The sequence below is a fragment of the Nothobranchius furzeri genome, chromosome 7, assembly GCF_043380555.1.
Source record: "Nothobranchius furzeri strain GRZ-AD chromosome 7, NfurGRZ-RIMD1, whole genome shotgun sequence".
Taxonomy (NCBI): Eukaryota; Metazoa; Chordata; class Actinopteri; order Cyprinodontiformes; family Nothobranchiidae; genus Nothobranchius; species Nothobranchius furzeri.
This window is the reverse complement of record NC_091747.1, coordinates 80,324,598-80,351,615: the sequence shown is the minus strand read 5'-3', so window position 1 is coordinate 80,351,615 and position 27,018 is coordinate 80,324,598. Positions and strand designations below refer to the sequence as shown.

The window sequence follows — 27,018 nt, the reverse complement described above, 5'->3', positions numbered from 1 at the left end:
CTTTTTGGGCTCCCCCTGCTGGTCATGCTTTTTCACAGGCATCTGAGTTATTGGTAAAATTGAAAGCAACAAATAACCCTCGGTGCTAAAATATTTGTTTGTTGTTGAGTTTCGACCTTCAGACTGGTGTCCTGAGCCTTTTTTGTTTCTGTAGTGCTTTTAGTTAGATTTTAATAGCTCTAACACCAAATGAAAACACTTGTTCTGATACTTTATTCATAGTGTTGAATAAACAGGATTAACTAGTTTCTTTGTGTTAAGTCATTAGGTGTGTAGCCATTCTCCACCCATACTGGTAATGTAGCCTAATGAAAACATAGATTTTGTTGGTTAAAAACCTCTTTATAGCATGATCCAATGGCACACTTCTGTGTATGTTTTCAAACATATTCGTTTTTATTTTGATGGTCATGGTATGTGCTGTTAGAGCTCATTGCAATTTTACTTTCATACCATCGTGTGCTGCATCCTTATTTATGCATAAGGTGACATTTCTGAATTTGAACATCTCTGCTGAATCATTGCATACTTTTCTGTGCTCTTTTTAGGATAATATTTCAAGATTACATTTAACCTATTTACAAAACGTTTTGAGTTGAAATGCTTTTGATGCAAGTGATTTAATCGTAATTAAGGAATGTCAAACACGGATCTGAAAGGGACGCACTGGAGGAGAAATACTTTTTATTCCTCATTAATTTTGTACCCCTATATCCTTATGGAGTCATGTGATCTAAATAACATTGCCATTTTCATTGGTCAGAAACAACATTCCAAGCTTTGTTTAGAAAAATCCGCCTTTGAGCTGGTCTGCTGATTCCAGGTGCTTAAGTCAAAGACAAGGCCGTGTGCATCATGGGTGGTGCTATTGGCTTCCATGACACCCAGAAGCCCTGAGGGGAGCCAGCTGCCTCTGTGGCAACACTCATAGCTGCTCTTCTGCCCTGCAGGGGAAATCAGAAGTCACACGTAGAGGAAGACAGATTTAGAGCATTTACCATCACCATCCAGGCTAGGTTTGATTAGAATTTTACTCATTATAGATGTAAGTGAAAGCAGGAGCCCTTATTGTGGCCCTGAGAGCGTTTCATGTGTCATGGGTTATGCTGATGTAAAAAGGCAAGCAAAGCAGAGCTGTCACCTTGTGTTAATGTTTGGCTACTGGTGCCTCCGGACGCAGACGTCTCTCGATGTGCTGCTGTAAAAACAGCTAGAATCTCAGTAGAATTAAATCCAACTTTTCTGTTTTGCTCGCTGAACGTTTTGATACCAAGTCTTTGTTTTCTTCAGTGGTTTTTTTTTGTGTGTGTGTTACTGAATTATTTTATGAACCAAAACACTTCACAACAAAACTCAACATTTCAGGGGGATGGCTTAAATGTTGAATATTTTACGTTATAATAAAACACAAATAACTGATCATTCTGGAATTTTTAGGTGCCCCAACAGAATATCCCACATTTTCCTTTGTGTTGGAAAATCAATCTGTAACAAGATTGTTGGCCAGAGCGTGGAACACTAGAAAACCATTTTTATGTAATCAGTCACTCTGAGTTTTTCATGGAGGCTGAAAATAGATGGTGAAACTCTAGGATTTGAAAATCCTGACCGATCTGTGTCACACTGTCACATGCGGGCTAGAAGTTTACCATTAGCATTAGCAACTCTACCACATGGCTGAAGCTCCTCCAGGTTTGTGATATTTGTGGACATTAAAACATCCATGTTGCAAGTCAGTTGTAGTCTCTCTTCTAATCATGAAAAATGGTGCACCAGAGAGAGAGAGAGTGAGAGAGCGAGAGAGAGAGAGAGAGAGAGAGAGAGAGAGAGAGAGAGAGAGAGAGAGAGAGAGAGAGAGAGAGTGTGTGTAGTGTAACTTACAAGGCATTGATTCCTACTACAGATCAGGGTAAATGTATTGATCAAACAAGTGTTCCACACCTTTAATACCTTTTTCTCTAGTAACCATAGCAGATCCATCCCATCTTCTGCAAGCTGAATGTACGACTGTTGCCTCATAGGCTCGCCAGTGACTAAAAGCTCAGTGATGCAAATGTAACCGACTTAAAATTATTACTTTAACCCAATTACTGTTTAAAACAGCAATCTGAAGTCAGAAGTACTCTTTAGATCTGATGTCACAAGAGGTGCATTTATAAATTTCATTGTTGTTACTGTCGATTGAACTTTTTAAAGAATGCACTTAACCACCTACCTACCTACCTACCTACCTACCTATCTATCTACCTACCTGCCTACCTGCCTACCTACCCTCCTAATACCTACCTACCTTCTACCTACATTCCTACTACCTACCTACCTACCTACCTACCTATCCATTAGTGATTTGGGATTTGATTTGATTTAGGATCCACCGATCGATATGAATAATTACAAGTGATTCATCTCAATTATTTACCAGGGGAGAGAAGATGTCAGTGGAACTTCAAAATAAAGCAATGGTCAAAATAAGATTGCATTTGATAGTAATCTGATATCAGTCTTTGAATTGTGGACAAGGTATCGATTTACATTGATGTATGTACATATATACATATATATACATACATACATACATATATATATATATATATATGTATATATATATATATATACATATATATATATATATATATATATATATATGTATGTATATATACATACATATATACATATATGTATATATATATACACATATATATACATATATATACATATATGTATATATGTATGTATATGTATGTATATATATATATATATATATATATATATATATATATATATATATATATATATATATATATATATATATGTATATATACCATATATCATGGTATATATATATATATATATATATATATATATATATATATATATATATATATATATATATATATGTATATATGTATGTATGTATGTATCTGTCTCTCTGTCTGTCTATAAGTTACACTCAGTCAAGAGTCCTCGGTCAACCTTCTGTATAATATTCAATAACTACCTAACTTATTTAATATTTTATTAAGCTATTTTCTGAATAAAAGTTTTTTTTCTAAAATAACAACAAAAAAGACATCATGTTCAAGCTGTTTAATTTCGACACAATTCAGGCGCATGTGCAAAAGAGGCCATCATCCGTTCTGTAGAGAAAGGTAAGTCACCTGGCCGATTTTTGCCAAAAGTTTGTTAAAAGTGCTTTTTTTCTGGGTCACAGCGTTTCAACCCCGCCTCCATCGTTTACTTTAAGGAGCTGAAAAGCTTCCGGAAAGGCTGCGTGTTTGAATCTTGAACTAAACAAAAGCCCATCGCAGCTAAAAGCCACCTGAGCGGCTCACCTGCCACTGAAACTAAGCGCCACTCACTAAAGCGCATGCGCCTTTTACTCAAGAGCTACACTGTCATGGCGGGGACGAGCTGAAGCTACAGGTGTTGTGCCGAAAAAAGCATGCCAACATAGATTTGCTAGCCCTGTCGCGTGAACGCGCATCGCTCCACATATTTACAGACAGTTCAGCATTTCACAGCTTAAAGACGCACATTTGGAGGTTTGAAAACTCACAAATTAAGCAAAAAAAATTATTTAAATATAAGCCAACACGGTATAATCCCTAAGTGTCAGGCAAGGAGACACATTAATATTTTCTTGTGTGATAAACTGATGCACAGATTTTCACTAATCAGGTGTATTATTCAGCTACAGTTCAGTGATGATCCATAAAGTACACCTCCTGTAGGACACGTTCACGCCCCCAGCCCAGGCAGTAGTGAGAAATGCGCGTTCCCGCTACAAGGCAGGCACATCCCGACAGAGAGGCTTTTCTCGACACAACACCTGAGTGGATCAGGAAGCAAATGCAGCGCAGCTGGCTCACCGTTGTCAGTTCACCGTGTCTGCCGAGTTAACCTGCGAGCACTGCGCGAAACTCCGTCCTTTCTCGGCTTCCACCGTTCTTAATGACGGACTTACCCCTTCCGGTTTGAGTTTGTGGATCTGCCTACCGAGCGCGCTGCCTGCCGAGCCCCGGACTCGGACGACAGGAGCAACTTCCACAGCTGAACGGAGGGGACGTTTAAGTGCCTGCGTCCTGAGACCTGGACAGGTAGAGGAGGAACTCTGCTTCACCTGCTCCTCTCCGTGTTCCCTGCTGACACATTTCTCTAACGGCGTTCATTCATTTCCGTCCGGCATCAAGTTACGGAGCGGAGAGGGAGAGAGAGGAGTTCATTGTGGCGAAGCGGTGACATTTCCAGCCTCTACCGAGGACAAACCCACCCGAGTCCACGCCAGAGACCAACAACGGTGTCGGGCGGGCGGGAAGGAGGACGCTCTGGTTATGTACCTGTAGAGTCCACAACTCTGCTGAAAGGGAGACGGAGCCCTCTCGTTCTCCCTGCGTGCACGCTCACCGTTGGAGGTGAACAGGTGCCTTACCTGTGAACGTCACCTGTCCCGTTCTTCCTTAGCAAAATGGCTAGCTCGGAGACTGCGGCCGCTTCGCAGCCGGCTGGAGGGAAGGACGAGCGCCCGGGCGCGGCGCTCGCCCCAGGGGTGCCCATCAGGGGCATCCGGATGAAATTCGCCGTGCTGGCTGGCCTGGTGGAAGTTGGGGAAGTTTCCAATCGAGACATCGTGGAAACCGTGTTCAACCTGGTAAGCTGATTATGGGAGCTCAGGGCAGGCCGTAGATAGCAGCGTGACACCTGAACGTTTGGAAGCTTTTAATGTGAAAAAGTCAGAGCCAAATAACACCTGTGACGTCACCTTAATGACATTTGTTTGATTTCCATCAAGCCACTTAGAAAAGTTTCATTCCAGATGATGCTGTCCTCAGATGACCTCACACACCGCACAAGTGTGAACTCCATTGAATGTTCAGAGCGAACCTGCATCTTATGAGTGAAATAAGATGTTGCTCAGTTTTTAATCCACCCTGACAGGATGTGGTGTCAGAACCACCACGAGAGAAGCTCCTGCAGTGTTTTCTGACACATCCGAGTCAATCATAGTGAGTGCCTTGGGATCTGGTACCTAGTGGCCCCCCTAGCGCACCCTCCAGCTCAATCTGGGGTAAAAAATAGGAGGTTATGAACTGATCTTAAAGCCCTGTTGTAAAAAAGTGAACGAACCCTTTAGGGAATGCTGCTGTATTGTGGACAGAGCATGCTCAACCAGTGTTCCTGCAGGTTAGATGGTGGGACAGGTGAAGGTGAAACCTGCTGAACTGCTTTGTCACTGATAAACGAAGCCCTTTAGGGGAGGCAGCTCATCCTCCATGTTTGTAGTCATTAAGTGATCTGCAACTCCCACAGTGCAGGTAAATTAATTACAACACAATTTCTTCACGTGGCTTTTGATTAAAGTTTAATGCCTTTTCTCTTTAAGCCAGCTGAAAAAGTGTTTACGGAAATGTATTTAAGTTTTTTGTTTGGTGATGTCTGCTGATATGATACATTTGATACATAATCTACGATACATTATCTATTATACGTAATCTGGTTATACGATACATATAATACATAATCTACAACACATACTCTGGTGATACGATACATATCACAATAGGGATAAGTCTCCTGCCCTTCTGGTCGGCTCATGGGGTCACCTGAACAAAAAAAAAAAAGTAATTTTCTGGTCTGATTTGCCCGACGCCTTGACTCACACAACATGAACTTGTGTTTAAATGATAAGTAATTGTGTGTTTCAGCTGTGTGTGCCACATAATTTGAGGTTTATTAGCTTGTAAACATAACTAAAATGACTACAAATCAGAAGTTGCTTAAAAGACTTCCCCACAGCTACATTTTCCTTCCTCTGGTTTGATGACATAAACTTGGCGAGAGGAGCGGTTGGAGTCCTATACGTCCTTTCAATTTTTGCTGCTTGTTGAAAATAAGCTTTTTCTTGCCATCAAAATGTATCTTTAAATTCATGAACACTATTAATTAAATGAATGGCCTGTATTACATATAGCACCTTCTAGAGTCCTAGAACACACATTCACACACTGGTGGGGATGAGCTACGATATAGCCACAGCTGCCCTGGGGCGCACTGACAGAGGCGAGGCTGCTGAGCACTGGCGCCACAGGTTCCTCCGACCAACACCAGCAGGCAAGGTGGGTTAAGCGTCTTGCCCGAGGATACAATGACAGCAACAGACTGAGCGGGGCTCGAACCTGCAACCTTCCGATAACGGGGCGAGCACTTAACTCCTGTGCCACCGTTGCCTAAATCCATGGCACATTTCAAACAGGATCAGAAAATGTCTTTTATCCTTCCATAAACTCCCATTCATTTTTAAAAAAACAAGCTTTTGCTTTGGGTTGCTAGCTTTTTACTAGTCAAGTTATCAGTGTTGAAGCAACACTAACAATGTTAATGTTAGCATTGCTTTCTCACTATGTTTGTAATTTAAAACCTTTGTCTTTATTTGCTTGGGGCATCTTAGACGTGGCCTAAATCCTCGTGTACGCTGTTGAACGTCATCCTCGACAGGTCCTGCAGCGATAGCGTGGAAATATCATGGATAACACTAACGTTACTGTGACCCGGAAACGCTTTAGGTGGCTAAAAGTCAGGAATTGTGAACCCAGGGGTTTGTGGCATACAGCCTGTTAGGCTCTCCATACAGGGGAGACAATACATTATATTGCAAAATTGAAAGCCAGACAGGAACCTTGCCTTGTTGTCTTGGCCCCGCCCCGGTTGCCTAGGAGATACGTCATCAGGAGCCGCCAAGACGTGTTCCAATCTGTTCCAATGTTCATGTTCTACCGAGGCGTGTGTTCTCCGTTTGTTAGCTGTTTAGCAAGCTGAGCAAGGACACACAGGAGGTGTCTTGTAGCCTAGCCTTGGCCAAAAATTACCCACAATACACCGCAGTATTTTCAAAAAGACGGATCGGAAGCTGGCAGCTACTTCAGGGACAATTTTCAAGTTTAAGTCAACTAATTTAAAATGTTATCTATTGTTGGTTAGTTGCTTAGTAGTTGCAGCTTCGGTGGCTAGCTGGTAGTAACTCATTTATATATTAAATTGAATAAACATATACACAATTTAAAAAGTAAAAGGCTCATTATATATTGAAACTAATACATATAAAATATAACGTTATCTCCCGTGTCACGTGACGTTACGTGACCGCCGTGGAAGCTGCGGTCACGTGATGCAAGTCTGTTCCATTTAACAGTTTTCTTAGACCACGGAAGGACAGCGTCCTCGTAAGCAAGGCGCCTGGCCTCGCAAGACATCGCCTCGCTAGGCCAGGCGCCTTGACACTGAGAAACACCCAATAATTGCAGATTTGAGACTAAACGTAATTGTATCACTCAGGCCAGACACTTCCAAGACATTTCCAGTTTTATTGCAAGAACGCTATTCCATCAGAATAAAGGCGGAAATAACTGCTGCCACCTACAGTTGGAGTTTTAAGTACACCACACAAAATAAATACTTTAAATGTTTGCATTTCAATAATAAAAAATCAATAAACTGTTTTTAAATATCCATTCTGTATCACAACATGAAATATTACCTTATCTCAAGGTATTCATTTTCTTACTCTGCTTGTGTATCAAGTCATTCTGATTATTAAAAAAGAAAATTAGATATTTTTCTCTCATTTCTAATTGTTTAATTGTTAAACCAGATGCTGACTTTTTATTTTATTTCATGAGGATATTTGTGGCTATGTTCAAGTGTGCTTGTAACTTTTAAATAATTCCTATTAGTCATGGTTTACTGAATGGCCTACAGGTGCTGGCCAGTAAATTAGAATATCATCAAAAGGTTGAAAATATTTCAGTAATTCCATTCAAAACGTGAAACTTGTACATTATATTCATGCAATGCACACAGACCAATGTATTTCCGATGTTTATTACGTTTAATTTTGATATTTATAGGTGACAACCAATGAAAACATCAAATCTGGTATCTCATAAAATTAGAATATTCTAAAGGCCAATGAAAAAATGTTTGTTTCTCTAATGTTGGCCAACTGAAAAGAATGAACATGAAAAGAATGTGCATGTATAGCACTCAATACTTAGTCGGGGCTCCTTTTGCCTCAATAACTGCAGTAATGCGGCGTGGCATGGACTCGATCAGTCTGTGGCACTGCTCAGGTGTTATGAGAGCCCAGGTTGCTCTGATAGTCGTCTTCAGCTCCTCTGCATTGTTGGGTCTAGCGTATTGCATCCTCCGCTTCACAATACCCCATAGATTTTCTATGGGGTTAAGGTCAGGCGAGTTTGCTGGCCAATCAAGGACAGGGATACCATGGTCCTTGAACCAGGTGCTGGTGGTTTTGGCACTGTGTGCAGGTGCCAAGTCCTGTTGAAAGGTGAAGTCTGCATCCCCATAAAGTTGGTCAGCAGCAGGAAGCATGAAGTGCTCTAAAACTTCCTGGTAGACGGCTGCATTGACCCTGGACCTCAGGAAACAGAGTGGGCCAACACCGGCAGATGACATGGCACCCCACACCATCACTGACGGTGGAAACTTTACACTGGACCTCATGCAACGTGGATTCTGTGCTTCTCCGCTCTTCCTCCAGACTCTGGGTCCTTGATTTCCAAAGGAAATGCAGAACTTGCTTTCATCAGAAAACATAACTTTGGACCACTCAGCATCAGTCCAGTCCTTTTTGTCCTTGGCCCAGGCGAGACGCTTCTTGCGCTGTTTCTTGTTCAAGAGTGGCTTGACACACGGAATGCGACACCTGAATCCCATGTCTTTCATGAGTCTCCTCGTGGTGGTTCTTGAAGCGCTGACTCCAGCTGCAGTCCACTCTTTGTGGATCTCCCCCACATTTTTGAATGGGTTTGTCGTCACAATTCTCTGCAGGGTGCGGTTATCCCTAGAGCTTGTACACTTTTTTCTACCACATTTTTTCCGTCCCTTCGCCTGTCTGTTAATGTGCTTGGACACAGAGCTCTGCGAACAGCCAGCTTCTTTAGCAATCACCTTTTGTGTCTTGCCCTCCTTGTGCAAGGTGTCAATGATTGTCTTTTGGACAGCTGTTAAGTCAGAAGTCTTCCCCATGATTGTGGTGCCTTCAAAACAAGACTGAGGGACCTTTTAAAGGCCTTTGCAGGTGTTTTGAGTAAATCAGCTGATTAGAGTGGCAGCAGGTGTCTTCTATATTCAGCCTTTTCAGAATATTCTAATTTTTTGAGATACCAAATTTGGAGTTTTCATTAGTTGTCACTTATGAATATCAAATTTAAATGTAATGAACATTGGAAATACATTGGTCTGTGTGCATTGCATGAATATAATGTACAAGTTTCACGTTTTGAATGGAATTACTGAAATATTTTCAACCTTTTGATGATATTCTAATTTACTGGCCAGCACCTGTATGTTTGAAGAAATGGATTACATCTCACAGAGCTGATAAGCTAAAGATGAATCCATGTCAGTTTCACACCAAACCCTACGGGACCCAAACTTTTATTTGGTTTGACGTAAGTTTTATCTTTTTCTAAATTATTCAGCCATCATGAACAAAAAAGTTAATTAGTTCAGAATTAAATTAAACAATGTTGACAAATTTAAATAGTCTTTAAATCAAAGAAACTGGTCTAAGTTGAAGAGAATAAAGTATCCTCTTAAGAGGCCACAGGGTTAGCAGAAATATGAAGACATTCCTGCCAGATGTGACCCTGAGATGCTCTGGAAGTCCTTTGGTTTGCTGGTGAAATTTACACTTGCAACCATGCATAAACAAAGCAAAACACTGTTGTGTGCCTCTAATCCAGCAAGCATTACACACACACGTAAGTAGGAACAGAGGACCGGAGATAACTCCCGCTTTATTTCACTCTTCTTCACTTCTCTTTTTTTTACTTCAACAACCACAACGTACTTACTAGTGCCCTCTAGCGCTTCTAGTAAATGCATCTACAGAACACATGCAACAGTATGTGGACACAACATCTTCCCCTTTTGAACAAGGATTCCTTATGTGAACTAATCCTCATCATTCTGATGTAGGTCACCTAATACACGTTAACATTTCACATTACTCAGTACACTCACTTCCCCATAACAAAGTCCTGGGTCCAGCAAGGTGGCTTTCTCATCCTGATGGGCCTAAGCCTACTATCAGACTCAGAGTTAGATGCCAGATCAGTTCCTGGTTTATGACAGTCCATTTTTGTGTCAGCATCAGTACCTGTGTTCAGCCCTGACAGAGCCGATAAGTGTGAGGCGTTCCAGGTCCGTCCATCATCCAGCAGATAAGTATTTGGTCCTTTCCTGGTCACGACAGTCTTTGGTTTAGAAAACTTGAACTCTCCTTTCTTTACCTTCCATGGCTTCCTAACCCGTACCTTGTCACCAGCCTGAAAGTTGGATGATTTTGCGCGTCTGCGAGCATCAGTGTATTCCTTAATTTTCAATTGCTTATCTTTAACTCTTTCGCACATGGTCTGCCTCTCTGTCTGAGGAACAGGCATATCTATTACCTGTAACTTTGTTCTCATTCGGCGTCCATGGAGCAGTTCTGAAGGGGAGACTCCAGTTGTAGAATGAGGGGTTGCTCTGTAGTCCATCAGGTAAGTTCTCAGGAACGATTTCCAGGGTTGACCTTGAATCGAGGCAGTCTGTAGGCAGTCTTTAACGCACCTTCCACTTCCCCATTAGCTCTTGGGTAATACACTGAGGACCTCAGGTGTTGGATCCCCCTGCTTTTGAGGAAGTCAGCGAACTCAGCAGAGATGAATTGAGAGCCATTGTCACTTATCAATGTCTTTGGATTCCCTTCACGAGAGAAAACTACGGAAAGGAACTGAATGACAGTACCTGCATCAGCTCGGGGAGCAAAAGCTACTTCAGGCTACTTACTAAAATAGTCTACCAATGTAATGGCAAATCTACAGTCAGAAGGGGCTATTTCAAAAGGGCCTATGATGTCCACAGACACCTTTTCCCAAGCAGCAGCCGGTAAAGGAATGGGTTGAAGTGGAGCATCATGGGTGACGGCGGACTTGTCGTTCTGTCGGCACGTTGCACAATTCTTTATCAGTGTCTCTATGTGACAATCCATTTTGGGCCACCAGTACAATTCCCTCAGTCGTTGTTTAGTACGTACAATGCCTTGGTGAGATTCATGAGCTATGTCAGTGAGTTTTTTCTGCAACGACTCAGGCACTAGCAATCGATGTGTACCTCTGACAATGCACTCGTTAAGGACCGCGAGTTCATGGCGGATTGGGAAGTAAGGCTGTAAGTCAGGTTCCAGTGATGTCTTTCTAGCAGGCCAGCCCTTCTGTATCTGCACCCGGAGCTTTGTGAACACTGGGCAAGTTTTGCACTCTGACTGGAAGTCTTCCCCAGACACAGCGCTCAGATCAGTGAGGATGGCTGCAACTGACTCCACACTCTCTGCACATGCCATGTCCGTCTCGGGAAGTGGAAGCCTAGAAAGACAGTCAGCAACATGGTTCAATGATCCAGTTCTATATTCCACTTCATAGTCAAACTCCAACAGGCGAGCTGACCATCTGGCTATGCGTAGACCTGCTCTGTTATTGCCCTTTGTAGTCAGCAGTGTTGTAAGTGCTTGGTGATCTGTTCGTAGGAGGAATTTTCTGCCCCAGAGCCATGTACGCCATTTTTCCGCAGCCTAGACGCAAGCTAGGGCTTCCTTTTCAACGATTGAGTATTTCCTCTCTGCATCAGACAAGCTGCGAGATGCAAATGCAACAGTTTGTTCTGCATCATTACCGTCAAGTTGAGTCAAAACAGCACCTACACCGTAGTCTGAGGCATCTGTCGAGACTATGGTTGGCTTACTGGGGTCGAGCATTACCAGAGCAGGGCTGTGCACGATTAACTGCTTGACTTGATCAAATGCTGCTTGAGCTGCCTTGTTCCAGTGGAATGAACAGTCCTTACGCAGAAGAGCTCTCATAGGTTCGACAACAGTCGCATAATTTGGTACGAACTTGCTGTACCATGCACTCAAGCCAAGAAACGAGCGCAGGGTTGCCGGATCAGTAGGGGGCGGAGCATGCAGGATAAGAGTGACATGAGAGTCATCTGGCAGCAGACCTTCTGGACCGATCTTTTGACCCAGAAAGCTCAGAGTAGTTTGACTGAGCTGACATTTGTCAACATTGAGTTTCAGTCCTGCCTTGTTGATTCTGTGTAACACAGCACGCAGGTTGGCTTCATGTTCAGCTTCTGAAATTCCGTATATGATGACATCATCAAGATAGCATTGCACCCCTTTCTGGCCATATAGGATTTGCGTCATCATCTTTTGGAACGCTGCCGGTGCTGAACTCAACCCGTAGGGGACTCTGCAGTACTGGTACAGTCCTTCATGTGTAATGAAAGCAGTGAGCCCTCTACTGTCTTCGTGTAGTTTCAGCTGATGGTAGGCGGATTTAAGATCCAGGGTAGAGAACATAACAGCCCCACGCAGCTCAGACAGTATTTCCTCTATCAGTGGCAAGGGATGGCTGTCAACGACCACCGCTTTGTTAGGTTCTCTCAAATCAACGCACATGCGTATGTCACCAGTTTTCCTTCTAGTGACTACAATCGGGGAGACCCATTCAGATGCATCGATTTTCTCTATAACACCATGTTCCTCCAGATTCTTGAGTTCTGCGGAAACAGCATCCCGGACTGACAGGGGTAAGCGTCGGAGTTTCTGCTGTATTGGCTTCACTTCAGGTCGCACCTTCACTTTATGTACAAAGTCCTTTGCACATCCGAATGCAACTGTAGACTCACACTCCTGTTTGCAGTGAGTGGGCAGAGCAGAGGTTTGTTGGAGTGTAGCGCATACCTCGGAACTCTCAAGGACTAATCGTCCCCCTTTTATGTGTAGCTGGAGGGCCGTCACCAAGTCCATGCCCAGTATGGGTGTTCCTGTTGTCACAATGTAGAGGTCTGTGGGGGCACTCTTGCCATTGTAGGTAATGTCAGCTCTAAGACACCCTAATACATCCAGTTTCTCCTTTGAATATGTAATAAGGTGAACAGCTGGTAACTGAGCCAAAATAGGTGCTGTAAACATGTTCAGGAAGTATGGAAACACCAGAACCCGTGTCTACTAGTAGCTTAACAGTACATGCCTGTGCAGTATTTGGTACTGTGACAACAACAGTGCACATCAATTTAGCTGGATCACTACTGACACAATTGTCAACAGTTACAACACACATTTCAGGCACAGTCCCTTCATTAACAGGCTTATGAGGAGATTTACACACTCTAGAAAAATGTCCGATTTTCCCACATGTATTACATTTGCAGTCTTTTGCGGGGCAAGATTTATCATTGGCTTTGTGATCTGCTGAGTCACAACGGTAGCACGTCGGAGCTGTATCCGTTTTTTTAGCTGCTTTGTATTTTGGTTTGCGCATCTTCTTTTGTACTTGAACAGCGGCAACAGGCTTTGTTTCACAAACAGCAATGGCCTTTGCATCAGCTATTGCAGCCTCGGTGCGCCTAGCAATTTCCAAAGCTCGATCGAGCGTCAAATCCTCCTCCATTAGCAGTCTTTCACGTATACGAGCATTATTAGTCTTCTCTACAAGCTGATCCCACAACATTTCATTCTCCATAGCCCCGAATGCACATTGTTTCACGAGCTCACGCAGTGCTGCAACGTAATGATCTGTAGACTCACCTACAGCTTGGGCTCGTTGCCTGAAACGGTATCTCTCGGCGACAACATTGACTTTAGGATGAAAGTATGTTTTCAAAGCCTTTACGGATCCCTCGTAATCATCCGTAGCGAGTGGTAAGGCGCTGTAGATTCGTTGTCCCTCCGTTCCCAAGCAGTGAATGAGCAGGGCCCTTTTCCTCTCCGTAGCAAAGTCATCACCCCCGATAGCAAGCAAGTAGTTGTCGAACAACCTTTTCCATGCAGCAAATGGAATTTTCGGTTCGCCCGGACAGTCCAGGAACACAGCCGGGGGTTGCAAAGAGAGCAGAGCCATAACTGAATCACCACTATTCTCGTCGCCACTTGTTGTGTGCCTCTAATCCAGCAAGCATTACACACACACGTAAGTAGGAACAGAGGACCGGAGATAACTCCCGCTTTATTTCTCTCTTCTTCACTTCTCTTTTTTTTACCACAACAACCACAACGTACTTACTAGCGCCCTCTAGCGCTTCTAGTAAATGCATCTACAGAACACATGCAACAGTATGTGGACACAACAAACACACAAAGGTCTGTTTAGCAAACTGGGTAGCTGTGTAAAAAGTTGTAACAGTGCAAGAATCGCTGTTGGTTTTGAGATGACAACAATGCACTTTTGTCAGTTGGACATACATTTTATTTCTCTGAACTGAGGCTGTTCAGGAAAATATCTAGATTGGGTAAAATGCTAATTGATTTATTTTTTTTACATAGGAATAGAAGAAAAAAAATCTAAATCCCAGGTTTAGACAACTTTCTTAAAATTTTTTGTAAGCCCCATCATGAAAACATCAATAATGTGAGCTTTTTGATTGTATTTGTAGAATCGTGCGATAAAGCTGCGTTAGTCTTTTTTCGTCTCTTATTCTGTTTTTATTAAGACTTATTTCTTGAAGGTTTTCGGGTGGTCAGTTGTTTTATGATGCAAAATGAATGGATTTTAATGTGATCTCACAACTTTTGTGATGTTCTCACCTTCTCATTAGCTGACAAACACCAGAGTCTTCTCCTTGGTAGCATCTCACTAGAATTCCTACTTTCTGCGTCTTTTGGTGTGCAGGAGAATATTCATAACGTGGTTTCTGCAGGTTTTTTTGCGAAGCTCTCGATTTACCGGTCGATCTACGCTCCTGCCCTCACCTATGGTCATGAGCTTTGGGTAGTAACCGAAAGAACGAGATCGTGGATACAAGCGGCTGAAATGAGTTTTCTCTGAAGAGTGGCTGGGCTCTCCCTTAGAGATAGGGTGAGAAGCTCGGTCATTCGGGAGGGGCTTGGAGTAGACCCGCTGCTCCTCCACATCGAGAGGAGCCAGTTGAGGTGGCTCGGGCATCTGGTCAGGATGCCTCCTGGACGCCTCCCTGGTGAGGTTTTCCGGGCACGTCCAACCGGGAGGAGACCTAAAGGTAGACCCAGGACACGGTGGAGGGACTATTGGGCCATTCCCATCTGTACTGGGTCGGCCCGGGCCGGGTAGCGTAGGTTGTTTACATATCTGGGTGGCCTGGAATTTTCCCGGGCCAACCAAGGCTCATTCTCGGCCCTCTTCCCGAGGGGTACTGCTTCAGGCCGACCAGGGCCAACACGCCCACTGCTGACAGCAAATTCACACCTTCCATTAGAGCAAGCCTCTGATTGGTGGGTAGAATCAGCCCACATGGGCTTAAGACAAGGATGTGTGGAATCAACCGGGCCAGGCTGGGGCCGACTGGGGCTACCTGGCCCGGGCCGACCCGGTACAGATGGGAATGGCCCATAAGTCTCTCAGCTGGCCAGGGAATGCCTTGGGATTCCCCCGAAGGAGCTGGCCCAAGTGGCTGGGGAGAGGGAAGTCTGGGCCTCTTGCCTTAGGCTACTGCCCCCACGACCCGACTCTGGATAAGCGGATGAAAATGGATGGATGGTTTCTGAAGGGGGGTTACCCCTGCGTCATAACTCACCACGGCAGTGGTCCAAATCACTTGTGACAAGTGGGCTAAGGTTATAAACAGCAGGTTTAACGTTAGTCTGTTGGCTGTTGGCCTGAACTCAAGACTTTGGTGAAGAGCAAAGTCAGAAAGCTTCACACAACTGATTGAATACTTTTCTGTTCCAGATGGTAACCCTGCTCCATTGTGGCAAAATTAATAGGTGCAGGTGTCACAGTAGTTTAATCATAATAGTTTTCTGCTTTCAGAAATTATATATTTCAGAAATCTGTAAAAGTGATTATCTTATGTACTGTGATATAATGTAAGCAATACGTCTTTTATTTTTTATATTTTTTGCTAGCACGCCCCCTGCCCAACAGAGCTCCATGCAAGAGGAAACTGAGCGCCAACCAGAACTAACCAATTGCATTAAACTACCGCTTACATGCTTCACATTTAAGGAATACCTTGGCTGATGCAGAGTTGATGAACTTGTCACTGTTTTAAAAAAACCAGCAACAGACTTTTTGTGTGATATGCTTGTCAGCCGCTAGATGGTGCCATGGGAAAAGAGAAATACTCCGGAAAGAGACTTAGGTTTCCTCGCTTCTTCCCTCTACTGGTTGAAAGTGGAATTACAGTTGTTGTAAACAACCATGCCGTAGCCTGCTGTAACTAGTGCTAATCACAAGCTACCGCTAACACAAGCCAACAGGCTAAATGAGCCACAAAGATAAAAATCCACACTTTTGGACAAAAACATTATTTACACGTCCAATAGCAACAAAGCCAGATCATCATCTGTTTATAAATGAAAAACACACGAGCGTCTGTATGTCAGTAAAAACAAATAGACAAAAACAAAATTCAGAGTTTATGCTCTGGTACTCAGGTACTCATGACTCACAGTGCTCAAGTAACATTTATCTGGTGAACCGCCTTTTTTAGCCACATTCGGATGGACATGCTGCTTTGCCTGTCTTCGGCTTGGCCCAGCTGTGACATATTGTTGTGGACATTATCTGGCTTTGAGAAAGGGATTAAAAAAAAGATTTCCTCTAACATCTAATCTGGGTATCTAGCATCTGATTTTCTCCGCCTCCAACAGTGGTCCTTAGTTCCTTCATATCTGAATATTTGTAGGAAACAAAACTACAACTTTGGGAAGCAATGTTACCTTACAGTCTATTTTTAGCTTCTGTGAAGTATACTGTTGAGGATTTGTAGATAGTTTTTGGCATTCAGAGATGTTCAAGTCTTTAAAAAACCTGTTCTGTTGCCGTTTATGACTCGTGACATTGTCGTAGTCATCATTATGTTTAAAGTAAAGTCCGATTCATTGAAATAAATAGATCTCACACATAAGTGTTGATTGGATTTTCTTGCATGCGTGGGTTCTCTCCGGGTACTCCGGCTTCCTCCCACAGTCCAAAAACATGACTGTTAGGTTGATTGGTCTGTCTAAATTGTCCTTAGGTGTGTGTGTGTGTGTGTGTGTGTGTGTGTGTGTGTGTGTGTGTGTGTGTGTCTGTGTTGACCTGCGATGGACTGGCTCTCTGTCCAGGGTGTACCCTGCCTGATTGCCCATTGACCGCTGGAGATAGGCACCAGCCCCCGGGCCTGCGACTCTGTGTGGACAAAGCGGGTTCAGACAATGGATGGATGGATAGTTAATAAGACAACCTCCCTCTGTTTTCTTTATTTCAGAGTAAAAAACGCTCCAAAGGAGGACAGCATTTTATGGATCGATATTTACAGTCTGGTAGTTGTTTTATTAAAGTTTAGTTGTCCACCCACACGGGTGTCTTTTGAAATACTTTAAAAAATTTTTTTTATTTCCCCACAAGTCCTGTCAGAAACAGCCCCACCCGCCTTCATCTTCATTACAGCCTCGGTGATTACAAACACCTGTGCACCATCATATTCTCAGCTCTTATCACCTTTAAAGCATTTAATAAATGTAATGCTCTACATAAAGGTACACAGTCCTTTGAAATGTTTTATTTTGGAGCATTTAAAACAAGAAAAAGAGCAAAAACTTCCATAAAATTAGACAATTAGTCATGGTATTAAAGTGGTGCTGTCAATTCTGTGCACTAGTTTGTACAATTGCCAATTTGTTCTATTGTTGTGGCTCAAAACATTTCACACACCACACTTGACTGGATTAAAACGAGCTATCATAAGATTATGCATCATGCACATTGGGAAGCCTGAGAAATCCCTGTTATTGTTTATGGCTTCATTGTTCTTGGAAAACAAGAGTGGGCTACTTGTTAATGATGTGCTGACATGATTCTGTGGTAGCTGTTTTTTATAGGCAGTTAGCATTGTGCATCATTTTCTGCTATAAGTATCTGCCAACCATTACAGGAAGTAGCTCTGCTGTTCAACTGAAACAACAAACCAAAAACTGAAAAGAGCCGAACGTGTCAGCTGAGGATGTGTCGGGTTTATCTGCCGTGACCTTTACTGAGTGTAGTATTTAGTCCATCCAAAGTCAGCAGGTAGCAGACGGATCTGAAAGCAAACATTTGTACATAGATGAACTTGTTGGTTTTTATTACAGATTCATACGTATATCTCCTTAAGTTGATTTGGTCAGGAGGAGCTGGCCCTGTCCGGGCTGGAGGCTCTATAGGCTGGAGGCTCTATAGGCTGGAGGCTCCTAAGGCTGGAGGCTCTATAGGCTGGAGGCTCTATAGGCTGGAGGCTCCTAAGGCTGGAAGCTCTATAGGCTGGAGGCTCCTAAGGCTGGAGGCTCTATAGGCTGGAGGCTCCGTAGGCTGGAAGCTCTATAGGCTACACAGAAGATGACACAGAAGATGATAGACTTTGAGATTTGTGTAACCTTGACTTTTTTCCAGAGTAAGATGGTACATATGGGACTTTGTGGACAGCTGCTTTGGCCAAATTTGGGCATGTACCTCTGAACATTTAGTACTTATTTAGGATTGTGTGCATATGTTTAGTTATACCAAAAAGGTTATCTTGAAAATACCTCGTTTAGGATATTGCGAGTGCATGTCTACACAACCTGCAGGTTCAGCACTACTCTGAGCATAAATGAGCAAAAAGAAACCATGAATATATTAATGTGGTACATATTTACTATTGATCATATTTGAAATTAAGAGCATTTTCTTCATGTGTGCTAATGACCTTATATTTAAATAAAATACCACCTGACATAAATTCATATTGAGCTGGAGCATGAAGCTTCTCCTGTCATTACTGATGTTTGATCTGCTTTGCAAGGGGCAACATCTTTTAAAATTTCCCCCAAACTCTGTTAGTTTCAAATCTGTTTTAATCTCCTATTGATGAGGTTTCCTTCTTCAGTTTGCTGAATCGTGTTGTAACTGATTTTTTTGTATTCCTCTAAATCCAGCAGATCCTCCTTTGGCTGGCGGAAGTTAAATTAGTTTTGAACTTCATCTTTTTCATGTGCTTGTTTAAATAGCCGACTGCCTTTCTCACTCACCGCTTGAATAATCCTAAAAAAGTAGTGTGTTATTTATTTATCTGGTGTTAAAATGATGACATTAATCTTGTAAATTAATCTTGGCTCTCAGAAGATGAAGGTTACCTTGACCTCCCTTGCTGGAAAATGGGAACCTTTTGTTTTTCACTAGAGATTAGGACGTCTGCTTTTAAATGTGGTGATTGATTGTAACAAAACCAAGCAAAAAGTTCACAGTTAAAATGAGAATTTGTGATCTCTGTAAAAAATACACAAGCTCTTTTTAATTCCCCACTAGCTAAAGAGGAATGCAGCACCTACACACGTACTAGAGGAGTGAGGGAAGTCCTTGTTCTCTCCCCAGACACACTCTGACCTCCCAGCCTCTAACAAAGGACCTTCTAATCTGACACTTGAATGAAATCCTATATTAGCTGCCACATCGGCTCAATCCCGTAGTCGCACCTTTTCGCTGTAGCTGGAAGCAGCTCAGACCCTGTTGTCTAAACGAACGTGATTCAGCTCTGTTGACATTGCTAAGTGCATGAGCAAGTTTATTTTGAACATTTGACTCGACCCTTTTTTGTGTGAGTGACCTTAGTTTTTCCAGGAACAGCAAAATGAATAATTTGTTGACACTCACTGCATCTATTTCAGAGGAGAAGACTAGATTAATCAGATTTATAATTTGGATCCAAACAATCCCAAAAATGTAAAAATCCAAAAATTAACCAATTATCTAAATTATTTAGTTACCTTCCACTTTGGGAGAAGTCAATCCTTCTGACTGATGCGTACTTCTGTTAAACTCAAATGCATCGTGCAGAGATTTTTTTAAGTGTGTTCAAGAAAACAATAACAAACACCCATGTTTTCTTTAGGTGACTGATCGATTTAGTGGTTTTCATTTGGTGCTCTGACCATGGAGAACTAGTTTGTTCTGACCGTAGTACGAGTATTAAAAATATTTGTGACATTAATTTAGATTCTCATAAGTTTTGTTTTGGTGGTAATCGCTCACAGCTGGAATGTTCATAACCTGTCATGGGTCATTGTGAAGTCCCCAAGTGCATCTTAATGTCTACCTGGGGCGACGGTGGTACAGGAGTTAAGTGCTCGCCCCGTAATCGGAAGGTTGCAGGTTCGAGCCTCGCTCAGTCTGTCGCTGTCGTTGTGTCCTTGGGCAAGACACTTAACCCACGTTGCCTTCTGGTGGTGGTCGGAGGGACCGGTGGTGCCAGTGCTCGGCAGCCTCGCCTCTGTCAGTGCGCCCCAGGGCAGCTGTGGCTACATCGTAGCTCATCCCCACCAGTGTTTGAATGTGTGTGTGAATGGGTGAATGACTGATTGTGTTGTAAAGTGCCTTGGGGGGTTTCAAGAACTGTGGAAGGCGCTATATCAAATACAGGCCATTTACCATTTTTTACCATTTTACCCAACATGATGCGTGTCGACAAGTGGTCAGACGGCTTCAGTGTGTAATGTTTGTAAGAAATGCCTTTAAGCCAAAGAACAGCAAAACACAGGATTCTCCAGTGTAGTGTTGTTTTCGTAACAAAGTGGTTATGAAAGCTAGTTTTTTTCTAGAAGTTCGAGACACTTCAAATGTTTAGTCATTTCCAGAACTAGGAATGTAGGAAAATATCAATATACTGGAATATCATCATGTTTCGTGTTTTGATACAGAATCTACATTCAACATCTGTCCTTGTAATTTTTTATTTTTAGAATTTATGTGCTAACATTTATGGGGGTTTTGTGTGATGTAATTCGAACTCCGACTGCTAGGTGGCAGCATTTTTTACCACCATCATTCTGACTAAACAACAAGATCTTGCAATAGGGAGCCTAAGTCACACCCACCTACTTCCGCATCATGGGTCCCCGGAAGAAAGAAAAAATGAATGCAAGTCAACGGGACTAAAAACTATTTTCTAATTACGCTTGTTTTGTGCCATATATTTCACATATGATGTCCGTGAGTGTTAAAGACACATTTTGACACCAAGAACGCACTTATTTTCGAACGGGGGAAATGCTATTTTAGGTTTTGTGTGAAAATAAGTCCAGGACTACAAAAGCACTTCACAAAAGTGACGTCATCGAACTAGACATGGAGAAAACTGAGGGAGAATGGCTGTAAGTTCAGCAAACTTCAAATGAGAGGAAAGAACCATTATAAATCTGGTCATTTGGTAAGTAGCGGCTACTTTGGGGAGAGGAGTTAATGTGATGTCATATATGCGACGTGCTAATTTCTGGTTTGTAGTCATGCTAATTACGAACTTTTACAAGCAAATAAATCTTAAAGTACGTGACTGGCGTTTCATTTTTTGTCCTTCCGGTGACCCATGAGCCGACCGGAAAGGGAGGAGACTTAGGCTCCCTATAGGGAGTCTAGTCTCCTCCCTTATTTTGGTGTTCTCCCCTGCATTGAGATACATATTCTATCGCCAGATTCTTGCCAACACACATCTACTGACAACACATTAGAGAATTTAGGTTTATTCTACAGTGGTTTACAAAGAATTGTGATAAACGGCAGCTCTGAATAATTTGTGTGTCTGAGCAGAGGAAGCACAACCTCAATTATTAATTTACTTGATTTTTTAAAAATAATTGGCATGTTGCACAATATTTGAAAAGAATCACTTTTCATGAGAGCTCCCTACTGCTAGACGAACATCTGGTGTTTACTTGATTTTAGTTGGGGACTGTCAGATGGAGTTTCATTTGTTACCAGTGGACAACCCTGCAGGGCATTGTTATTTTTTTTATTTTATTTTTTTTATTTATTTATTTATCTCAAACCATCGAAAACATGAAATTGCATATGCACTCCCCCATATTCCTGGTGCATACAAAAAAAATTTTTTTTTTTTTTTTTTTAAATGAGGAATACGATAAACATATGCTGTTGAATGAAACAATACAAAACATACAATAACATAAAACCATTTGAGAGGGAACTGGAAGAAGCAAAAGCTTATCTAGTCCAGCCCCAATTCAGTTAATAAATCACATTTGCTCACATTAACAAATTTGAAAGAAAAAAAAAATTTCTTTATGCAGGTCGTTCTATCTTCACCTTGCTAGATGCTACATAAAAAGACAGTTACAAAACAATTGTTCACATGAATCTACAGAAAAAGAAAACAAAACCAATAAACAACAAAAACAAAATATTCCATTTGAAGCCAATTACCATTTTTATCACTTGCTATTTATGTATGAGTCAATTATAAGTTGTTTATACAACATTTTAAATGATCTAATGTTTTTACATAATTTTAAAGTCACATCAAGTTTGTTCCACAGTTTGATACCACATACAGATACACACATACTTTTCATAGTTGTTCGGTATAATGGAAAAATGAAGTTTTTAACGCCTCTCAATTCATAACCCTCTTCATGAGTTTTAAACAACCTTTGCAAATTACACGGCAGTACACCCATCATGGCCCTATACGGTACAAGGACAGTTTTAAATTGAATTAAGTCAAAAAATTTGAGTAATCTTAAATTGTAGAATAATGGAGTTGTATGATCTCTATATCCAGAATTTATAATTATCCTTACCACTCTTTTTTGGAGAACACAAATCTTTAATAAATTAGATTTATAAGTATTGCCCCATACTTCGACACAATATGATAAGTATGGTAGAATCATAGTACAATAAAGTGTGTGTAGTGCTTTCTGTGGTAGAGAATATCTTGTTTTATTTATTATTCCAATGCTTCTGGCTAATTTAGAACACACATATTGTATGTATGGCTTCCAACAGAGCTTATGATCAATCAATATCCCCAAAAACTTAATTTCATACACTCTTTCAATGGCTATTTCATTAACAGTCAAATAGATTTCTTTACTACTTCTTTTATTTCCAAATAACATAAACTTTGTTTTGCTGACATTTAACGACAGTTTGTTTTTATCAAACCAATTCTTAAGCTCACTCAATTCATTCTGGACCTTTAGTATAAGTTGCTGTATATCTTCTGCTGAACACAAAATATTTGTATCATCAGCAAACATAATAAATTTAAATAATTTTGAAGTTGTGTAAATATCATTTATATATAACAGAAATAACTTTGGGCCAAGTACCGACCCTTGCGGAACTCCACAGTGAACTTCGAGACAGCTAGACTTGTGATAGCCCAACTGCACATACTGAGCTCTGTTACTCAAATAACTTTTTAGCCAATTGAGAGCTGTCTCCCTTATACCATACTTCTCCATTTTTGATAAAAGTATTTTGTGATCGACTGTATCAAAGGCTTTCTTCAAATCAATAAAAATTCCCAGAACATATTTTTTCTGATCAAGCGATGTGGATATGTCTTCAACCAATTCCATTAGAGCTTGTGCAGTAGATCTACCTGATCTGAAGCCATACTGACTGTCTAATAAAATGCCATTTTTTTCTACAAATTTTTCCAGCTTATCATTGTAAATCTTTTCCAATATCTTTGAAAACTGAGGTAACAAGGAGACTGGTCTGTAGTTTGTAAATTGATGCCTATTGCCAGACTTGTAAAGAGGAACCACCTTAGCCACCTTCATTTTATTTGGGAATATTCCTGTTTTAAATGATAAATTACATATATACGTGAGTGGTTCGACAATACAATCAATAGTTTGTTTAACTAAAAACATATCTATGTCATCTCCATCTAATGAAAATTTTGTTTTACATGCTCTGACAATTTTAAGAATATCCTTTTGAGTCACTTCTTCAAGTAATAATGAATCCGCCACACCGTCTCCGTCACCATAACCATTGGATTCAGAGTCCACATTACTATTTATTTTGTCAGCCAACTTTGGACCAACCCCAACAAAAAATTCATTGAAGTGTTCTACTGTCAACTGTCTATCATAAATATCTCTGTTATTACTGACAAAATAATCTGGATGGTTTAGACCGTCACAACGCTTCTTGATTATTGTATTTAACATGTTCCATATTCCTTTGATGTTACTTTTATTCCTTTCAATCAAATTACTGTAATAATTCCTTTTACACATCCTCATTATAGTAATTAATTTATTTTTATATGTTTTATATTTTTGCTCCGCTTCTTTAGTTCTGTGTGATATAAATAGCTTATATAATGTGTTCTTTTTTTTACAAGCATTTTGGATCCCCTTTGTCATCCACGGCTTCTCTGAATATCGATTTCTACAACTATGTCTTATCATCGGACAATGCTTATCATATATACTTTTGTAAATATCCAGAAATAAGTTATACGCAATATTCACATCATGTTCACTATATATATTACTCCAGTTAACACTACGTAGTTCCGTTTTTAAATTTTGTAAATCTTCTTCCTTTCTTCTCCTTTTATACATTAAAGTTTTAGCTGGTTTTACTTTCTTTGGATGGCAGTCGTGGATAGCAAATACAGGGAGATGATCTGTTAGGTCTGTTATCAATAGTCCACTATGTATAATACTTTCTACATTATTAGTAAATATATTATCAATAAGAGTGGCACTATCAGCAGTTATTCTACTTGGTTTCGCAATGAAGGGAACCATGCTCATACTGTACATTAACTCAAGAAATTCATCAGTTTTCTTATGTGCTGTAGCTTTCAGTAGATCTATATTAAAGTCTCCACACACATATGTTATCTTACTTTTGTTTAACATTAAAATACTTTCCATTGTAACAATAAATGTGCCAATGTCACTTCCTGGTTTCCTGTATACACAATGAATCACTATGTTTTTTGTTTGCTTAATACTCACTTCAATGGATATACATTCCATAACTTCATCAATAACCATAGACAAGTTTTCAGTAAATTTATATGAAAGGGACTGATCAATGAAAAACGCAACCCCTCCACCCTTTCCATTCCTATTGATACAATGGAAATTGTAACCTTGCAAGAAAAAATCCTCACCGTGCTCTGAATCTATCCATGTTTCTGATATTGCAATGATGTTAAACGGCCTCACAAAATTATCAATATAATCTTTAATATTCTGAAAATGAGCATAAAGACTTCTGCTATTAAAATGAATGATAGATAAGCCATGCTCATATTTAATAGTTGCATTAAACTGTTGGTCAGTAAAATAACCACTTAATGAATGTGTGCTACTATGGAAATTTTGTTCTGGATCAATGTCCTGTTCAAAATCACCCATGAAGAAAAAATAATTTACATATAGAAAAAAAATTTAAGTAAATAAAACAACAACACCCACAAACTAAGTAAAAAACTAAATTAAAGAATGACCAACATAACTGTAACCATATCACTTAATATTTTCCAGTTGCTTGATATCTCTGATCCATAACCCACGACTATTTTCTGGAGCACCTTTCTGTTTGATGAACACCTTACAATTCATAGTCCAGGTAGACTCTACGTATCCCTGCTTTTTCATTTGTCTCGCTCTACGAGCAATGTCTGCATTTTTCTTCGTCAGATTTTCATTCAAGTACACATTTGTTCCCTTTAATTTCCTCCCCTGTTTGAGCAGATCCACTTTGTGCTTCCTACTATTAAAGCGTATCATAATAGCTGGTATCACAGATTTATCCTGATTTTTCTTGAAAGGTAATGAATGGCATGCCTCAATGTTTATTTTATCAATTGAAATGTCTTTACTTTTCAGAAATGACACAACCTGCTCTTCAGCTGTATCATCATGTGGGCCATTCCCATCTGTACCGGGTCGGCCCGGGCCGGGTAGCCCCAGTCGGCCCCAGCCTGGCCCGGTTGATTCCACACATCCTTGTCTTAAGCCCATGTGGGCTGATTCTACCCACCAATCAGAGGCTTGCTCTAATGGAAGGTGTGAATGGGCTGATTCTACCCACCAATCAGAGGCTTGCTCTAATGGAAGGTGTGAATTTGCTGTCAGCAGTGGGTGTGTCGGCCCTGGTCGGCCTGAAGCAGACTCCCTCGAGAAGAGGGTTGAGAATGAGCCTTGGTTGGCCCGGAAAAATACCAGGCCACCCAGATATGTAAACAACCTACGCTACCCGGCCCGGGCCGACCCGGTACAGATGGGAATGGCCCATTGGTCAGCCCCATTGTCATTATCTATTCCCTTTACCGCTTGGAGGTAGCTTTTAGGCCTAATTTTAAGACCTGTAATAATTATATCATTCATTCTTGAATGCTGTTCCAGCTCTGCCACTCGATTTTCGAGCAAGTCAATTTTCCTTTCTTGTTCCATATTTCTCATTTTAAGATCTTTAATCTCAGTAAGTCCTTAATGCAGGCTTGCTGTTTTGTCAAAGTTGACAACTCAGCTGTCATCATGCTCACAGAATCCTTTAATTCCTCCATATCTTTCTGTAGTACTTTCATTGCCATTTTTGTGGCCAGATATAAAAACAGTTCACTTAGCTTTTGTTGAGATTTTCTGTGTAGCCAGGCTTAGCGTAGATGAGCCAAGAAACAGGTCCTGGTAGCTGATGGTGGATCCTGGCTGCCAGACTCGAAGGTCGGTGACAGTACCTGGCTGCTAGGCCCGGAGGCCGGCGGTGGAGTCGGGATGCTGGGCCCGGAGGACGGTGGCAGTACCTGCTGCTGGGCTTTAGTGTTGGTGGCTTATTTTTTTAAAGCTTTCAAATGGTCTATTCTGTTAAACTATTTTGTTACATCAATTTGAGAATACTGGGGGTGCCTTTTATGTTTAAAAATTTCTTTAATATTTATTCAACCAGGAAAGTTCCATTGGGATTAAAAGTCTCTGTTTCAGGGGAGTCCTGGCAAAGAGGAAGCAAAAGTTATAGTTGCACAATTAAAATAATATACAAAATTATGAAAAGCAGTTACAGTACAGGGACTCTGTCTTAAGTACTCTCAACCTGGATTTAAATGAATTTAAGGAAATAAGCGGTTACATTTCGAGTCTTCTTGTAACACGTTTCCAGAAGAAGCAGAGTGAACAAAACCCCTTTTTCCCAGTTCTGTGTGGGAAAATGGAAT

The 27,018-nt window shown here is 41.1% G+C and overlaps 1 protein-coding gene across 7 annotated transcripts in view; it reads left to right on the top strand.

Annotated features, from left to right (window-relative positions):
• The first annotated feature begins 4,234 nt into the window (after nucleotides 1-4,234).
• The window catches only part of lrba (LPS-responsive vesicle trafficking, beach and anchor containing), a 241,352-nt gene continuing 218,568 nt past the window's right edge, over nucleotides 4,235-27,018 (top strand). For all 7 annotated transcript variants that reach the window (XM_054751516.2, XM_054751519.2, XM_054751518.2 and 4 more), the window contains exon 1: nucleotides 4,235-4,648. In XM_054751516.2, the coding sequence (XP_054607491.2) occupies nucleotides 4,466-4,648 (183 nt within the window). In that variant the 5' untranslated portion in view covers nucleotides 4,235-4,465. The remainder of the gene's footprint in view (nucleotides 4,649-27,018) is intronic.